Source organism: Hyla sarda, chromosome 3, assembly GCF_029499605.1.
Source record: "Hyla sarda isolate aHylSar1 chromosome 3, aHylSar1.hap1, whole genome shotgun sequence".
NCBI classification, from domain to species: Eukaryota; Metazoa; Chordata; class Amphibia; order Anura; family Hylidae; genus Hyla; species Hyla sarda.
In genome coordinates this window covers 278,152,269-278,171,371 of record NC_079191.1, presented here as the reverse complement: position 1 = coordinate 278,171,371, position 19,103 = coordinate 278,152,269, and the positions used below count along the sequence as shown (strand labels likewise).

Sequence of the window (19,103 nt, the reverse complement as noted above, 5' to 3'; positions counted from 1 at the left end):
TCTGCAGTAGATATGATGATCTCATCAGGTGTCAGAAGTGATAACCACTGTGATCTGTTCTTACCTGCAGGTACTACTACTTCCAACATGGAGCACACTCTGCTCCATGCTGGGAGCTGTAGTACTTGCATTAAATGGGCACTGTCATCAACCTTTATTTTTTGATATGTTGTAGTACATATGTACTACAACATATCTCTAATATATTTTCAATATTTTTTTTTTTATTAAAACCTATTAATTTACGTTTGAAAACCGGCCACTGGGGGTCGCCCTCCTAGTGGCCGGCTGCAGGCTGGCGTGACGTCACGCCTGAATTCAGACCGATTGCCCGGCCGGCATTCATTTAGCCTGCGCTTGCTCCCTGCCTGTCAATCAGACAGGCAGGAGCGAGCGAATTGGCTCCCTGGCCGGCCGGCCACTCCTCCCGCACATGTCGCCGCTGCTACTGCCCCAGCAGCACGCCGCTGCTGCTGCAGGACCCTGCGGCATGTAAGTATGTTTAGGAGGGGTACCGGGGTTTTAACACTGGGGTTGGGGGAGAGCGGAATTCAGGGTTTTAACACAGGGGGGGGGGGGGGGCAGGGTAGCGCGGTGCCGCACCCATGGCCCTGACTTATTGTTTTCAACACAGGGTGCCTCCAGCTATTTCACTACTACAACTCCCAGCATGCCCTGACAGCCAATAGATGTCAGGGCAAGCTGGGAGTTGTAGTGGTGAAACAGCTGGAGGCACCCTGTGTAGTTGAACTAAGGGCGGAAGTCGGCCCCCTCCAGCAGGCATCAGTGACGTCGTGCCTGCTGGGGAAGTCTGCCTGATAGTGAGCACACTGCCAGGCAGACAAAAAAGCATTTTTAATATAGTAAAAAAAAAATTAAAAGCAGGGAAGGGGTTAGGGATAGATGGGCAATAGGCAGGGACAGAAAAAAAAAAGGATGGTGGGAGCTACACTTTAACAGACAGATCGCAGCGAGTGTAACTTCTGACACCTGTTGCAATCTGTCTATTAATGCAGGTACTACAGCTCCCAGCATGGTGCAGAGTGTTCTCCATGTTGGGAGCAGTAGTACCTGCAGTTAAGGAAAGATAACAGCGGATGTCACTCCTGACACCCATGTGGGTGGCCGCTCTTCTATGGTCCCCTGCACTGACGTATATATACACATGTTCCTATTTCCCACAGAGAGCTGTGATTGGCTGGAACCATCTGGCCAATCACAGTTTCTGTGGGAAATATAAATAGGTGTATATATATACGGCAGTGCAGGGGACCATAGAAGAGCGGCCGGCCGCATCTATACATTATACAGGAGGATCACAACGGGATATCTGTCAATTAGTACAGGTACTACTACTCCCATCATGGAACAGTGTGTTCCATGCTGGGAGTAGTAGTATTACCTAAAATAAATCATAATAAAGGAAAAAAAGTGAAAAACATACACACGCTACATTTTTATTAGTGCTACATTTGTAGGTCCCCGCCCACCCACATAAATTGATCCGTTTTAAAAATTTATAAAAATTTTGTTATAAAAAAAGATACATTTCGTTAGATACAATTTTTTCCTTCACTACTGTATCTTTTCTTTTTTTAATGATACCCTACGAAATGTTATTAAAAAAGGTATCTCCATCACTTTTTTTTGGATCGCTTAAGTCCAAAAAAGAATAAAAACCGCCTGAAAAAACGCCAAAGTTAAAACCTACATATCGTTTTTCTTGGCGTTTTTTCACTCTAATAGACTTCTATGGGAGAAAAACACCACGATTTTGACAAAAAAATCACCAGTGGCTCAACATGCTGGGATTTAGGAAAACCGCCAAAAAAGAGTGAAAAGACGCCAAAAGGATAAAAAAAAAGCCAAAGTGAAAAACGCCATGTGAAATAAGAATTTAGCGATTTCTCATTGTTTTACAGCTAACATCTGGCCACAGCGTTTTTTGGCCAAAAAAACGCCATGTGGCAGAATTGGCGTTTTCCCCCCCCAAAAAACAAAGTAGAAACTTAGCCTAAAGGGGTACTCCGCTGCTCAGCGTTTGGAACAAATTGTTCCGAACGCTGGAGCTGGGAGCTCATGATGTCACATCCCGCCCCCTTAATGCAACTCTATGGGAGGGGGCATGACCGCTGACACGCCCCCTCCCATAGACTTGCATTGAAGGGGCGTGGCGTAACATCATGAGGAGTACTCCTTTAAAGACTGGGCTTTTATACACTGGTCCCCACCAGTGTAGCATCTGATGCTGCCCGTGTGACAGCCTCAGCAATCTGCCCTTTCAGGGCTGAAGAAGATTTCAGTTACAATGTGCACCTGCTAGCAGACGTAAATTGTAGTAAGGCTGCGTTCACACCTCGTTTTCAGACTACGGCTCCCATACCCGAGCCAGACCAGCACTAAAATCCATTTACTTTAATGAGCCGACCGGAGTCAAATAGTGACTCCCGTCGGTTAATTTTTGACCCGTATCCAGTTTTTTTACCGAACCTAAAACCTCTACGGTTTTAGGTCCGGCCAGGAAACCGGATATGGGTCAAAAATAAGGTGACCGAAGTCACTGTTTGACTCCGGTCAGCTCATTAAAGTAAATGGATTTCGGCGCTGGTCCGGCTGGGGTACGGGAGTGCCTGGTTTTCCCCTCCCCCAGCTGGATCCGGCAACCATAGCCTGAAAACAAGGTGTGAATGCAGCCTAACTTAGGTCGGAAGGGTGGACGTCACCTAGAGATCTGGAGCACCGGGCCAGTAAAAAGTGCAGCGCAACATGGGTAGGGTTTACCGAGAGTGGGTGTCATCTGCAATTATCAGACATTTATTCTGTCGTAACACAAATATATTGGAATACTATTTTGTGTAACTTACCAAAAACAGTTCCAATGTGTAGGCTGGAAAGTAGTCAAATTGGTCATCTGCCCACCTTGGTACCCCTGCTCACCTTCATCGCCTGTTGTTTATGGCTCACACCTCATGTGGCTTGAGGTGCAGATTCCTCTACATGTAGCTACAACAGTGGGGGTTATTAACTAATGTTATCCTGATCAGGATTTTTCTGGTCATGAATTCTGGTGTACAAAGCGCGTGACACGATTTGGGCACAAAATCAGAGAAAAAACAGTCAGTATCTATTGTAGCGCTGGTCTTGATTCTGTCATTGTAGTACTCTTAGTACCTCAATGACAGGATCAGGACCAGCGCTACAATAGATTCTGTTCCTACCTTTTTGCCTCTACACTGTGACAAGCTGGACGAACCGAGGCCCTTATCGGGGGGATCAAGGCTGCAGGACCTAGGGCTGTTTATGAGTAAAACGCTATATGGTGTTGTGCCCTCAGCGTAACACAACTTGGTAAGTGCCATTTTCATTTTGGCCTACCACTGAGACACACTACACTAGGGGGCGCTTGTCATTTTTTCTTTCTATTGTCTGTGAGAAAAAACAGTCAGGTTTACATTTGACTCGAAAAGTCAACCCGAAAAGGGGTATGTCCCCAACAGTTTAGGCCCCTTCCACACTACAAAATGACTCCGTTTTAAAGATCTGTACAAAGTTCCGTCTGAAAATCAGCTAAAAACGGCAGTTACAAAATCCTATACGGCCGTTAGAAAATCCCATCATAGTCTATGGGATTTTTCTAATAGCCGCTATAGCCCATACTCAATAATGGACGTTATTTTGTGATGGAAGATAGTAACGGGAGAAATAGTGCATGCCCTATTTCTCCCGTTACTATCTTCCATCACAAAATAACAGCCGATATTAATAACAGGCTATAATGGGTTAAAAAGGATAATGTAAAAATGTCATAGACTATAATGGGATTTTCTAATGGCCGTATAGGATTTTGTATCTGCCGTTTTAGCTGATTTTCAGACAGAACTTCGTACGGATCTTTAAAACTGAGTCATTTTGTAGTGTGAAAGGGGCCTTAGAAAGATCTCCAAATATTTACTAATGTTCCCACATAAAATGTGATGAATTTGAGCTGTGGAAAACCCAAGCTCAGAGCAGTTATAAAATAGAGACATGGGAAATACTGTATTAGTAAATACCAATGGAAAAAACAACAACAAAAAAACACAAAGAAAGCTCCACTTCACTCTTAGTAAATCAGGGCCAGTATGGTGGAAGTTGTAGTTTGCAGCAGCTGGAGGCTCATGGTTGGGAGACACCTCTATAGCAGATGGTGAATAATGTGCAGCACTGTGATGTAGCTTATGGCTGGAGAACATCTGGAGTAGATGGCTCTGAGTAATAAGATGCCTATGATGCCAAGGCCAGTGCCAGCTGCCCACTCTCCCCATGTAATCCTGTGCAGAGGACAGGTGTTCTCCAGGATGACGTGTGATGGAGGTGATGTCACCGGGATGGTGGGGGTTGTGCTGGCGCTGTCCCTCCTCCTTGGTGCTGATCGCTGGTGCCCTCCTCCATACACCTGGCCTGGAGAGACCCCCACACATCCTGCCATGCTCCGTGTTGCCCTGTATCTCCCTGGCAGGATGTTACTGACAGGCTCCCTATAGGCACCCGGAGGAGCCACCATCATGCTCTACCCCTTCCCCTCTCATCACCTCCCCGGATTGGGGGTGCGGCCGGCCATCTCCTGTCTTAGCCTGCTCACCCTGCTGCTCTGCTGGGATGTGGGGGGCTGCAGGAGAGTGTCCTCGGGGTCCCCTGCCCCACAGATCACCGATCTCCGCTCCCAGATCTCCGGGGTAGAGGAACTCTTGGAAGAATTCCGCAAGCAGCTGCAGCAGCAGAGGCCGGCGGAGGAGGAGGACTGGCAGCAGGACTGGCACCGGCACCGGCAGCAGCATGGACGGGACCAAGAGGAGGAGGCAGCAGCCATGCAACAAGAGCTGCAGGAAGTGGCCGTGCGACCCTTCGGGGACTCCGGGGAGGATGTGTGTAACTTCAACCAGCAGGAGGACTATATCATCCGCACCAAGGACTCGCTGGAGGCCGGAGCCACCTTCCTGAAGGCCCCGGCCGAGGTGTACACTTGGAGGCAGTGCCTGGAGGTGTGCTGCTCCCTGCCCCGCTGCTCGGCCGCCGTGCTGGAGAGGACGGGCAGAGGGCTCAGCTGCTTCCTCTTTGACTGCACCCATCATGGGCACAATGTGTGCCAGTTCTCTCCTCACAGGGACTACTCCAGCTTCACCCTCACAGGCCGCAATGTCTCCGGCAGCCAGGGTAAGCTCCAGTCCATTGCCCTGGCCATCTGTAACCCCTGGCATCCAGTCACATTCCATATGTCATCTCACCTGTGTGTAAGATGTGTGGTACTAAAAGAACCAGCTAGAACGTCACAGACACTGGATGGCATAGTAAGGCTTTATTGTCACTGCTAGTGGTACACAAGCTGAATAGTTACCGTCTGTAGAAGAGGGTACCATTGTTTCTGTTACCCTTACTGGTCACAATCTCTTAACCAGTGTTTCCCAACCAGGGTGCCTTCAGCTGTTGCAATACTACAACTCTCAGCATGCCCAGACAACCTTTGTCTTTCCAGGCATGCTGGGAGTTGTAGTTTGGCAACAACTGGAAGCACCCTGGTTAGGAAACAATTGGACAGAACCTATGCAGTTGCTTGTGAAATCTATTTAGGCCTTAGGGCAGGTTGCACCTCAAGATGCATGATGCCTAAACCATCCGTGCCATTATGGGTCCAAGGAAGGCTATCCTTTACCTCAGCTTGTCCTGCCTAGGCGGTGTCTATGGGGTGTTCACAACCTGTTTCCAGTAGTTCTTACATGGTTGGCACACCATTAGTGGCAGGAAGAAGCGGAAGAGACATAGGAATGACAGCAGCAAGGATTGGAGCAGGTAAGTATGCTTTGTTTTTTAGTTTTGCAGCACCCGAGGTCCTTTCTTAAAAACATTTTATCTCCAGACAACCCCTTTAAGAATGTTATGATCAATGCACAGCCACTGGCTCCTTGCAACTGCTTCTCTCAGACTCAATGTGGCTCTCTGGTATTCTCTGAATGACCCCTCTGAGGACTTGTCACATTATAGCGATAATAGGCACCGCTCCTCCTTAGTCACTCCTTTCACCCTTTATTTCGTTCTCAAAAATCACCAACATGCTCCTATCTAGTCCCAGATCTCCTCCACAGCAAGTCCTATTGTCAGTCATGTGCTTACACTCTTGCCAGAAAAACTAATTGCTGTATGGATGTACACCAACCCCCAATGGAAAACTAGCGCCGGCTCAGCCACCACCACATGAGATGCCAGGCACCATATATGTGGCTTTTATATGCCATTCACCTAACCAGGAGCACACTCCCATTTATTTATACATCCACCCAGGTGCTCAGTCACCCACATGAAGATCAAAACTATATATACAACGTGTATTCAAGTAGAGAAGACAGATATACTGTGTATATATATATATATATATATATATATATATATATATATATATATACAACCAAATGTTTAATGGGCACTGTCATTTGCAAAAACTTTTTATATAATGTAAATAACAACATTATCACAACCTGTCCACAGGAAAAGTTGCTGAGTTGCCCATAGCAACCAATCAGAAGACTTCTTTCACTTTTGAAAAGGCTTCTGCAAAATGAAAGAAGCGATCTGATTGGTTGCTGTGGCAACTTAGCAACTTTTCCTGTGGGCAGGTTTTGATAAATCTCCCCCTATATGTATATTTGTAATATACATTGAATTAAAAATTGTACATGTGCACGGAGCCCTGCTTGTCCTCGGTGCACGGAGCCCTGCTTGTCCTCGGTGCACGGAGCCCTGTTTGTCCTCGGTGCACGGAGCCCCGCTTGTCCTTAGTGTACAGAGCCCCGCTTGTCCTCAGTGTACAGAGTCCCGCTTGTCCTCAGTGTACAGAGCCCTGCTTGTCCTCAGTGTACAGAGCCCCGCTTGTCCTCAGTGTACAGAGCCCCGCTTGTCCTCAGTGTACAGAGCCCCGCTTGTCCTTAGTGTACAGAGCCCCGCTTGTCCTCAGTGTACAGAGCCCCGCTTGTCCTCAGTGCACAGAGCCCCGCTTGTCCTCACTGTACAGAACCCCGCTTGTCCTCAGTGTACAGAGGCCTGCTTGTCCTCAGTGTACAGAGCCCCGCTTGTCCTCAGTGCACAGAGCCCCGCTTCTCCTCACTGTACAGAACCCTGCTTGTCCTCAGTGTACAGAGCCCTGCTTGTCCTCAGTGCACAGAGCCCTGCTTGTCCTCAGTGCTCAGAGCCCTGCTTGTCCTCAGTGTACAGAGCCCCGCTTGTCCTCAGTGTACAGAGCCCCGCTTGTCCTCAGTGTACAGAGCCCCGCTTGTCCTCAGTGTACAGAGCCCCGCTTGTCCTCAGTGCACAGAGCCCCGCTTGTCATCAGTGTACAGAGCCCTGCTTGTCATCAGTGTACAGAGCCCTACTTGTCCTCAGTGTACAGAGCCCTGCTTGTCATCAGTGTACAGAGCCCTGCTTGTCATCAGAGTACAGAGCCCTGCTTTTCCTCAGTGTACAGAACCCTGCTTGTCCTCACTGCACAGAGTCCTGCTTGTCCTCACTGCACAGAGCCCCGCTTGTCCACCCACACTTGTATTTTGTTTCTATACGGAGATACACTGGCAATAGCTGTTGGGACAAGACATATATTGTTTTTTTTACCCAAAAATAAACACATTTTTTAACTAATATATATTACAAACCTACATATAATCTTATTATCTACATTGTATAAAACGTTTTTACAAATGAGGGATACACTTTAAGATAATCCAGAGGGGATCTATTCTTCCTTTTTTACTTTTTCAAACAAAATTAAACACTGTTAGATAAATAGTCTAAAGAAAGTAAAATGCAACATGCAGATAAAAAGGCCTCAATAACCCCTTCATGACCAATTCAGTTTTGTTGGTGCCCAAATTTTAAAACATGGACAAAAATATGTGAATAAAAGCAACTTTGTCTCAATTCGTAAAGGAAAGTGTTTCTAGATAAGTAAAAAGGGATGACCCGCCCCCTGGAACCGCCTGCAATTTTCAGAACATGGCCCCGACTCTTAAGGGGGTACTCCTTTGCCCCAGCGTTCTGAACATTTTGTTAAGAACACTTGGAGTGAGAGGCCGTGATGTCGTGATGTCACGGCCATGCCCATTGTGATGTCACGTCCCCTCCATTCATGTCTGTGGGAGGGGGCATGTCGGCCATCACACCTCCTCCCATAGACATGAGTGGAGGAGGGCATGGCCGTGATGTCATGATCACTGCCGCTGGAGCCCGACGTTTGTTTAAAGTGCCGGGTGCTGCGGGAGATCGTGGGGTGCCCCAGTGGTGGGAACCCCGGGATCAGACATCTTAGCCCCTCCCTAACCTTTGGATAGGATGTGCTGTAGACGACTTGCTCTCCACAGAGACACCCGAGTACCAGAGAAAGAATGGAGCTGCACTTACATAATGTGGCTTCAATGGATACTATTATTCTTCATAAAACAGAGAACAACTTCGGGATAATAATCGTTGACAGGGAGAGAGAAAAACGTAGCTTACTAGTGCAGGGGGTGTACAACTGAAAGACGACTAGTTTATCGTCATAACAGACGCTTCTTCCGGTCAGTAATACTTGGGTATCTTTGTCGCTCCCATATAGGTGAATAGAGTGTTTATTGTCTACAGCACCACATTTTTCCATAGGCCAAGTGTGGTATTGCAGCTTTACTTGATTTTAGACACTTTGAGGGTGCTCACATACTTTTGGAAACATAATTTTGGCCAGGAAAAACATAAAAGGGGCCTATAGTCACAATGTGTATGTTCTCATAATGAAATAATATTCAACAATGCACAACAGCTATTCCAACATCTGCCTAATGTCCTTACAATTAGTCAAACCTTCAATTTTCACATACTACTAGAAAGGATTTGACCTGCATTGCATGTAGTGATCTTATTTTGTAGGTGGTGATCTTGTTTGGTTGGAGGATAAGGTAAAAGTCTGTCCTGAAGATTGTAGGATCTCTATAGGGATGCATTTGTTTAATAACATATAGCTTGTCCATATAGGAATTTGTAGGCTCTTTAGTCTTTCTAGTGTAAGGGATGTATAAAACATTGAAAAATTACCATGTAAAAATTGCACGTTAGAAATGACGAACACCTTCATATTCTTTGTTATTTGAGCCATGTTTAAGGTATTGGAGTATTAGAATATATGAATTGGTTGAAACATCTGAAACCAAGTTCTTTTATAAAAAGGATTACGTACATTTAGGGGTTCCGTTGTAATAGTATTTTTCAAACCAAGAAGGTGTGGCAGGTTTATTGTTGTGGATTACCAGAGTAGACCATATTTACACGCATGGGAACGCTGCTCATACACCAAATTTAGGAATATTTGGCTCCCGTGAATTTGTTTTCGAGAATTTTAGACCTTCCCTTTTGTTACCCTGTTTATTTGGTTGCATGTTTATGTGTAATACTTTTACACATTTACAACTGTTTCCCTGGAAAATCTAAAGTGCAAACTATTTACATATGTCGGAAATGTATGTTAGGCTGCTTTCACACTAGGCTGCTTTCACACTATGAAGTTCACCCGTTAATAAACGTATGTTATTATGTATTATTAACAGACGTTTAATGACGGGTGAATTAAGGGATGCTACAGAACATTCGTCATGTACCGGACGTTTTTACACCTCTGCCTACAGACTCCCACAGCCAGGACTACTACTACTCCCATCATGGAACAGACTTGTTTCCATGATGGGAGTAGTAAATCCCTAGTAGCGGCAGTCTGCAGACAGCTGGGAGGCTAAATATACATTGTCGATTATATCGTTGTACCACTTTCCTAGGATTACAACTGCTCTGTATTACATGTTGTTTAAACTCATAAACAAGAAATTTTAAAACAAAACAGAGAAATGAGATTTATGCTGTATAATAGATGTGTATACCGTAATACCTGATGAAAATATTTTCATTTAACATATTGCAATCCTATAAACAGTGCAGTCAGTCAGGAATTCTCCGAAACGAACATTCACTTCCATAGATTCAGCAGATGGCATGGCAGATGGTGATGTACCCCATTCACAGTGCACCACTGTATGTTATGTGCAAGCTGATGTACGATACAAAATATGTTTACAATATGTTACTAGTGTTAACTGTACTTGATACTGAAGATTTACTTCAATGAAAGTAAGCCTTGCTTTTGTTTTTGTTTGAACTGAATCTGTCAGCGCTTGGACATACTCTGAATTGCTGACAGTGTTATGTAGCTGCTTTACAGTAAAGTGAATAATCTATTTGTTGCAGCTGTCCATGTTGTCAAAACAGAGAAAATTGCACTTTATATCTTCTATAAAGAGTCAAAGAGGCGTTTACCTGCCTGTCTGACATGCCTCACCGCTCCTCCCCCTTCCTCCTTGCTTGATTTATATGCCTGGCTTGGCCTCATGCACCAAACCGTGCAGTGAGTGTCCGAGACTGTCAAACACGCTGTGCAGAATAGAATATATAAAGTGCAGTTCTCTCTGTTTTGACAACATGGACAGCTACCACAAAGGTATTATTTACTTTATTGTACAAGGATCGTGTGAAAGTGCTGACATATTCCCTTTAAATGGAATCTCTCATCAGTGTCATCCGCACTAACCTGTTGGTGCAGGCTTGTAGTGTGGGTGACACTGATGATAATGATACTTACTTATCCCTGATCTGTTGCCCTGTTTGCCAGTTATCCTCCTGTTCCTGACATCACGGCTGCTGCTTCTTCAAGTGTGCTCAGAGTCAGGTAGAGTATAGAAGCAGCACCCATGACATCGGTGTGCTCCCAGGGTGCTACCTGTGCACCAAGCCTGCTGCCCGAATAAGGAAGATAATGGGCGAATGGGGCCATGAATCGGGGATGGATAAGTATCGTCATAATAAGTGTGACCCACACTACCAGCCTGTACCAACCGGTTAGTGTGGGTGACACTGATGGAAGATTCCCTTTAACATTTTTTACATAATATAAAAGTTGAAGCAATTAATAAGGAACAATCTAATCGTTATGAGTAGGGAAGTCAGTACAGAGTAACCCAATGAGCCTGTGCAGGGAGGCCCAAATAGGAAACGCAAAATAACCAGAAATATATGTGGTTTGGGATGAAGACAGGACCTTAACTTCATAGCAAATCATATATATGTATAGATACCTATTGAAATACCAAGAAAGAAGAAATAGAGGGGATGCAGCAACTGAATAAATGTGAACCAATGACAAACAGCTCCTATTTAGAGGTGTGAAGTGTTTATGGAGATAGAATCTGCTGACAGGTTCCCTTTCATTTGGAAAATAAGAAAGATTGTTGAATGATATTAAGAAAGTAGATATTAAAGAATGTGACTATTCCTCTTACAGATGCTGACAAACCACCCAACAGCAATGCTGGGCAAGATGTGGTACTTCAGCTGCCTGTCGACTGGGTTATACTGGATGGACGAGAAAGCAGTGATGACCATGCCATCGTTCGATATGAGTGGACTCTGCTTCAAGGAGACCCTTTAGTAGAAATGAAGGTATTATGGTTTAGATTATTTTTAATGTCTTAGTTTCTGTATATCGCTAGAAAACTTTTACATCAGACGTTCTGAATTATTCTGCCTGTAGAGAAATGTATAGAGATTAGCTTTCATACATGACCTGACCAGATATACCCCGGAACACATTTAAGTGTAAGAGTGGCATTGAATAAAGGATTACATAGAAAACAGGAGCCGGCACTGTGGTAACAGAAATGTTCCCGTGATGCTGAGGTTGAGACTAGTGGATGCGTGTGGACAGGTGATATGGCTGTGTTGGGGGTGCGTTCATGTGGAAAAAATGATGCAGCCAATGTGACAATAGGAGAGGGTACAAAAAACGCACTCACCTGGTTTCATGCCAAAGAAGGTGTATGTTTATTTCAAGCCGTAAATGGAAATCAAAGGATTGGGTCAGGAAGGAGAGAAAACATGAGCTCAGCCGAGCTCGTGGAACGACGGTCCCGTTTTGTGGGTTCTCCGCTTGGTCACGCCCTGGGCGTGACCAAGCAGAGAACCCGCGAAACGGGACCATCGTTCCACGAGCTCAGCTGAGCTCCTGTTTTCTCTTCTTCCCGACCCTTTGATTTCAATGTACTGCTTGGAATAAACCTACACCTTCTTTGGCATGAAACCGGGTGAGTGCGTTTTTTGTACCCTCTCCTATTGTCACATTGGCATTGAATAAAGGGAAGACCACATAATATGATCACAAATATGCTATTAGTATCAGTTTATTAAAGGACAACTGTAGTGGTCAAAAATCCCTGCCCAAATGTTCCCCAAACAAAAGTTATACAATTCAGTCAATTAGTCCTATTTACCTATATGCAGCCGTTTCTGAGATATTAGAGTTGCCAGCATAGCCCAGTAGTCCTGCGTCCGTCCCCTATTCATTACATTGCAGGCGCCATCTTGGGGACGGAGATCTCTTCCTCCCAGCAGTGTTTGTGCTCCCCCTAGCCTCTGTCAGGTCCTCCCTCTTATGCATATGCATGAGCGGGTGCTTTCTGAGGCAGCCATAGGCTCATCCTCAGAAACGCCCCTATCTGTAAGATTCAATCAGGGGGAGAATGAGGACGTCCACAGCTCCTCCCCCCTCCCCTGCTCTGTCTACACAGGACCTCACTTATCACGGGGAGGTTTCAAGTTTTCATGGGGGAAAACACAGAGCAAACCACTGAGCAGGGAGGGGAGGACGTGTGTGTGGAGGAGACATATTACACTGTACGGGCTGGTGGTGGATAGACTACAAGGAATAAATATCATACTGGAGATGATTCTATGTGTGAGGGGGGGGGGGGGAGGATGTGTGTGTGGAGGAGACATATTACACTGCAGGGGCTGGTGGTGTATAGACTACAGGGAATAAATATCATACTGGGGATGATTTCTATATGTGAGGAGACATATTACACTGCAGGGGCTGGTGGTGTATAGACTACAGGGAATAGATATCATACTGGAGATGATTCTGTGTGTGAGAGGGGGGGAGGGGGACTACTGAATGACACATGCTGGGAGTTGTAGTCCCTGTTATGTGTGTGTGTGTTTGCCAGTGTTTCCCAACCAGGGAATGCTGGGAGTAGTAGTTTTGCAACATCTGGAGGCACCCTGGTTGGGAAACACTGGTGTATGAACTACAACTCCCAGGAGACTACAGAGGTACTATAGAGGTGTTGGTGAACTACAACCCCCAGGAAACTACAGAGATACAATAGAGGTGTTGGTGAACTACAACTCCCAGGAGACTCCTGATACAATAGAGGTGTTGGTGAACTACAACACCCAGGAGACTACAGAGGTACAATAGAGGTGTTGGTGAACTACAACTCCCAGGAGACTACAGAGATACAATAGAGGTGTTGGTGAACTACAACTCCCAGGAGACTACAGAGATACAATAGAGGTGTTGGTGAACTACAACTCCCAGGAGACTACAGAGGTACAATAGAGGTGTTGGTGAACTACAACTCCCAGGAGACTACAGAGATACAATAGAGGTGTTGGTGAACTACAACTCCCAGGAGTCTCCTGATACAGTAGAGGTGTTGGTGAACTACAACTCCTTTATACACTCAAACAGCAGAAAGCTGACACGGCATGCTTGGATGTATAGTCTTACAACAGCTGGAGTCACCTCTGCAACTCCAAGCATGCACATACAGCAGAAAGCTGACAGGGCATGCTGGGATTTGTAGTCTTGCAACAGCTGGAGGCACCACTGGAATTCCCAGCATGCCCGAACAGCATATAAAATAACTGGGCATGCTTGGAGTTGTAGTTGTGAAAAAGATGGAGGGACCAATATCAGGACAGTTTTATAGACAAACAATTATGTTTTTTTACCATTTTTACTTTCACTATCCACTCTCCAGTGCCCACACTACAGTGAGCACGGAGGCAGAATGCTTCATCACTGGACAGGAGCAGCATGGGGAGGGGTAGATGAGCAGAAGGGGAGGGAGATGTGGGCGTTACAATATAATAATTTGCTCGGGGGATAGAACAGGGGGAGGGCAGCAGCTTACAGGAAGTAAGCACAAGGCATGATGGGAGATGTAGTTTTATTTTCACTTCTCCGTAATTCATGTGCTGATAACGGGAGAACGACTGGGCCAATTTTGATGGGGGAGACATCGTTGGAAAGGTCTTACAAAGACCTATTAAATGAGGTAAAAAAAAGTTTTTTGCCCAGCACTGCAGATGTCCTTTAAGTAGTCATACCAACCCTGTAGTCATGTTCCTGTATCTATTTCGTGAGGACTCTTCTGATGTGATACATTGCCCTGAATTCCAAGGGGTAATGTTTCTCCTTGAGGAGAGCTCCATAACAATGTGTGGAGACTTATAGGCCAGTAATGCTCCTTTGGGAATTCTTAGAAGAAGGGATACGTAGAGCAGCTTTCGTGCCACTTTTTCCAGGTAGCTTCACCTTAATTAATTAAAAAATAAATAAATGTTAAAAGCCCGTGTTTACTATACATGTACTAATTCAAGTAGCTTTATTCCTGTAAGTTGGCATCGGCAAACACTGCACCTGTGTCGAGAACTAACAAAAATATTCAGCCATCAAAATATCCAATTTCCTTTGCATTGCACAAGTGAACAAAGATGTTACAGATGAAAATACACCAGACCAATGAACCATAAAGATTAGGGAGGGTTTATGACAATGGGTCCTTGTGCTCTACCTGGGAACATTGCCTATTTGTTATGAGATATGATACTTTGCTCTGGAAAACATGCAGGCCAAATATAGTATTTCGTGCTATCTTTGCATCTCTTAATAGTAATAGTGCACACTGTATTCATCTATGGAGGAGATTTATCAAAACCCGAGGAAAAGTTGACCAGTTGCCCATAGCAACCAACCAGATTGATTATTTTGTGTTTCAGAGTCCTTTTTAAAAATGAAAGTAGAAATCTGTTTGGCCGCTATGGGCAACTGGTTCATTTTTGTTCTGCACAGGCTTTCATAAATCTCCCTTTATATCTTTGCTTAGTGCTGAGGTTTATGTGTGTACAGACACTGAAAATACTTTTAAGGGTATGGCCCCACATACCACTTACGCAGCGTATTTCATGCTGCGTAAAATCTGCTGCTGCAGCGGGTAATACGCTGGGTAATCCCCGATCACCATACACACAGGGCTTTCCGGCGGCAGCCCTGTGTGTGCAGTGAGTTTATGAGGCGGGGCTGCATGCCGGCGTGACTGTAACGTGTGGCCCCCGCCTCTAAAACTCACTGCACACATAGGGATGCCGCCAGAAAGCCCTGTGTGTATGGTGATCGAGGGTTACGCAGTGTATTTCCCGCTGAAGTAGCAGATTTTGTGCAGCGTGAAATATGCTGCGTAAGTGGTACGTGGGACCTTACCCTAAATCAAGTCTTCCTTCTATGGGGCTGCCTCTGTACTTTGTGATTTGACATCTACCTCTGGTATCTCCTATCTCTGGAGTTCACGGACCAGATTACCGGAGATTACCGCCATGGAACGGGACAAGGTAAGTACCGTTGTCATCAGTGTCATCTGCACTGTCGGTACCAACAGGTTAGTGCAGGTGACACTGGTGACAGATTTACTTTAAGAATTGAACACGTCACCAATTTTCTCACTAAATACCTTTCCATAGGTGCTATTAAAATGAATTTTTTACCAGATTTTAGTAACAACCCAAGTATTCCATACATACAGTGAAACCAAAGCAAAAAAAGCTAATAAATATAATTATATGTACTAATGTAAAATTAAACAGGGAAAAAGTATTGAACGCACTTACTTATATTTATTTAATACTTTGTACAAAAGCCTTTGTTGGTAATGACAACTTCAAGACGTCTCCTGTATGGAGAAACTAGTTGCATGCATTGTGTGATTGTTCAACACAAACAGTCTTCAAATCTTGAAGGTTCTGCGTGCCACTTCTATGAATCATGATCTTCAATTCTTTCCAGAGATTTTCAGTAGTATTCAAGTAATTGGCTGGGCCATTTTAGCAGCTTTATTTTCTTTCTTTGTAAATTTGCCTATTCATCCTTCCTTTAATTATGTTCAGTTTGCCAGTACCATTTGCTGAAAAGCAGCCCCACACCATAATGTTCCCACTTCCAAACTTCACTGTTGGTATAGTGTTTTTAGGGTGATGTACAGCACCATTTCTCCTCCAAACATGGTGTATATTATGATCATCCAGACATGCTCTCATCTGACCACACTATATTCTCCCAGTATTTTAATAGCTTTTCCAAATGTTGTGCAGAAAACTTTAAACATGCTTTTTATTCAGCAATGGAGTCTTGTGTGGTGAGCGTACATACAGGCCATGCCACTGGAGTGCATTACTTACTGTTTTCTGAGACAACATTACCTGCTTATTCCAGGTCATTTTGAAACTCTCCACAAGTGGTTCTTAGCTGTTGGACAACTCTTCTGATTATTCTTTTCAAGCAAGAGCACCTAGTCGAGGTGATCTTTCCACTTCCGTATTATGGCCTCAACAGTGCTCACTGGAACATTGAGAAGCTTAGAAATGCGGCTGTAACCAACACCATTGTTATGTTTTGCTACAATTAGGTTATGAAGGTCTTGAGACAGCTCTTTGCTTTTACCCATCATTAGATGTGTCTTGTGTGACACTTTGGCAATCAGACCTTTTTGTAGGCCATCAGTTGGGACTGAAACAGCTGATTTGCACTGACAAGGGTGTGATTGCTTTTTAATTACTGATAGATTTAAGCTGTTGTCTTGGCTTTCCATGCCTCTTGCACCTCCCTTTCTTTATGTGTTCAACACTTTTTCCCTGTGTCATTTCACATTATTACACATAACTTAAGTTTATTTGTTTTGGTTTCTTTGTATGTATGGATTACTTGGGTTTTTACCAACATCTGGTGATTGCAATTGTCAATAGCACCTTTGGAAATATATTAAAGGGGTACTCCGGTGGAAAAATATTTTTTATTAAATCAACTGGTGCCAGAAATTTAAACAGATTTGTAAATTATTTCTATTAAAAAATCTTAATCCTTAATCTTAATCAGTACTTATTAGCTGTTGAATACTACAGAGGAAATTCTTTTCTTTTTGGAACACAGAGCTCTCTGTTGACATCACGAGCACAGTGCCCTCTGCTGACATCTCTGTTCTTTTTAGGAACTGACCAGAGCAGCATATGTTTGCTATGGGGATTTTCTCCTATTCTGGACAGTTCTTAAAATGGACAGAGATGTCAGCAGAGAGCACTGTGGTCGTGATGTCAGCAGAGAGCTCTGTGTTCCAAAAAGAAAATAATTTCCTCTGTAGTATTCAGCATCTAATAAGTACTGGAAGGATTAAGATTTTTTAATAGAAGTAATTTACAAATCTATTTAACTTACTGGCACCAGTTGATTTAAAAAAAAAAGAAAAAAAAAAGGTTTTCCACCGGAGTACCCCTTTTAGTGTGAAAAATTGTGACGTGTTCAATACTCATTTCACCTGCTGTATTTGCACACATATAGTATGACACTTAAGTTAATATTTTGTTGGTTCACCTTCTTCCCATCCTCATCCTCATGTAAAGTACAGTGACCCCCCGACCTACGATGGCCCCAACATACGATCATTTCTCAGAGGCCATCGCATGTTGAAGGCAGCATCAACATACGATGCTTTTATATGTTGGGGCCATCGCATAAACGGCTATCTGGCAGCGCAGACTGCTTCAGCTGCCACTGGATAGCCGTTTATGGTGCCCCGTGTGGTCCGCTGACGATCACTTACCTGTCCTCGGGGCTCTTGCACATCCTCTTCGGGATCCCCTGCATCGTTGGCGCTCTCCATCATTGTCATGCCGTCCCGTCATCCAATAGGTGGTGATGGCAGCGACGGAGAGCGAGGATGCCGGGGAAGCAGAGGCCTTGCCGGAGCGTCGGAGACACCACGGTGACCCGGCGACAGCGATGGAGGGCGACATCCAGAGCAGCAGTGACGGGCGGTGACATTCCGGAGCGGAAGCTGTCCGAGCATGCTGGGAGTTGTAGTTTTGCAACAGCTGGAGGTCCGCAGGTTGGAGACCACTGGCGTACAGTATAGAGTTCCAGCGCCAGCGGCCCCCAACAAAGAGGAGGAGGGCAGTGCTTGTGGGTGACATATGTGAGTAGTACCCCGCTGGGCTAATCATTATTGGGGGGGACCAGAACAGCGCTGGCGGGTAGCATGATTTGGGGGGGGGAGGGAGCAGAACAGCGCTCGCGGGTCACATGATTTGGGGGTGGGGGTGAAAGAAATACCGTTATAAACCGTGGAACCGCCATAAGTTACAAAAATACCATGATACACATATTTGGTCATACCGCCCAGCTCTAACGCTGCTGTGACCAATGTATACAGTAGTAGGTGAGGCTATAGGTCATGTGATCACACTAACTGTCTCTGCTTTGGGCTTATTCTCTAGTGTGTTTTATGTGATGCTTCTGTGTGAAAGCAGTCTTGTCCCCTTTATAGTTTTATCGAGATTGATGATGTTGCATTGGAATACACTTCATGTTATAGGATATGTCTAGTAATCTATATATATAAAACTCAACGTGTGTGTGTGTATGTATGTGTGTATGTATGTGTGTATGTTCAACAAAAACTTTCAAATGGCTAAAGATATTGGCCCTCATTTACTTAGAAAATCGGGTTGTAAGTCTATGTTGCTTTCTTACCCGATTGCTTTTTTCCCCTGGTATTTATTATTATGTCGCATCCTGTTTGTCGCACGTGGGTTTTGTAGGTTTTGGTTTCCAACTCCTCTGAGTTGTCGGGAAAAAATCCACAACAATTCAACAAATTCGGGTTGGAAACCTTTATAAATACGTGGGAAAGCTCAGAAATGTCGGGTTACGCCCCTTTTTCGGGTTTGGGAGAATCCACGTCGGGTCCGTCGGGAAAAAATGTCGCATCGTGTCGCAGACTGGCGCACGATGTCTGCGACATGGCGCAGACAAAGATGCGCCAAAAAAACCAGACAAAAGAAGTCGGGTTTAGAATAGTAAATGAGGGCCATTAACATGAAACTTGGCACACATGTTA

At 44.8% G+C, this 19,103-nt stretch overlaps 1 protein-coding gene across 1 annotated transcript in view; it reads left to right on the top strand.

The window, feature by feature from the left end:
- The first annotated feature begins 4,373 nt into the window (after nt 1-4,373).
- LRP11 (LDL receptor related protein 11) overlaps nt 4,374-19,103 on the top strand; it is a 51,946-nt gene continuing 37,216 nt past the window's right edge. Inside the window, exons 1-2 of the mRNA XM_056566694.1 lie at nt 4,374-5,193; nt 11,381-11,538. Coding sequence (XP_056422669.1) covers nt 4,545-5,193; nt 11,381-11,538 — 807 coding nt within the window. The 5' untranslated portion in view covers nt 4,374-4,544. The remainder of the gene's footprint in view (nt 5,194-11,380; nt 11,539-19,103) is intronic.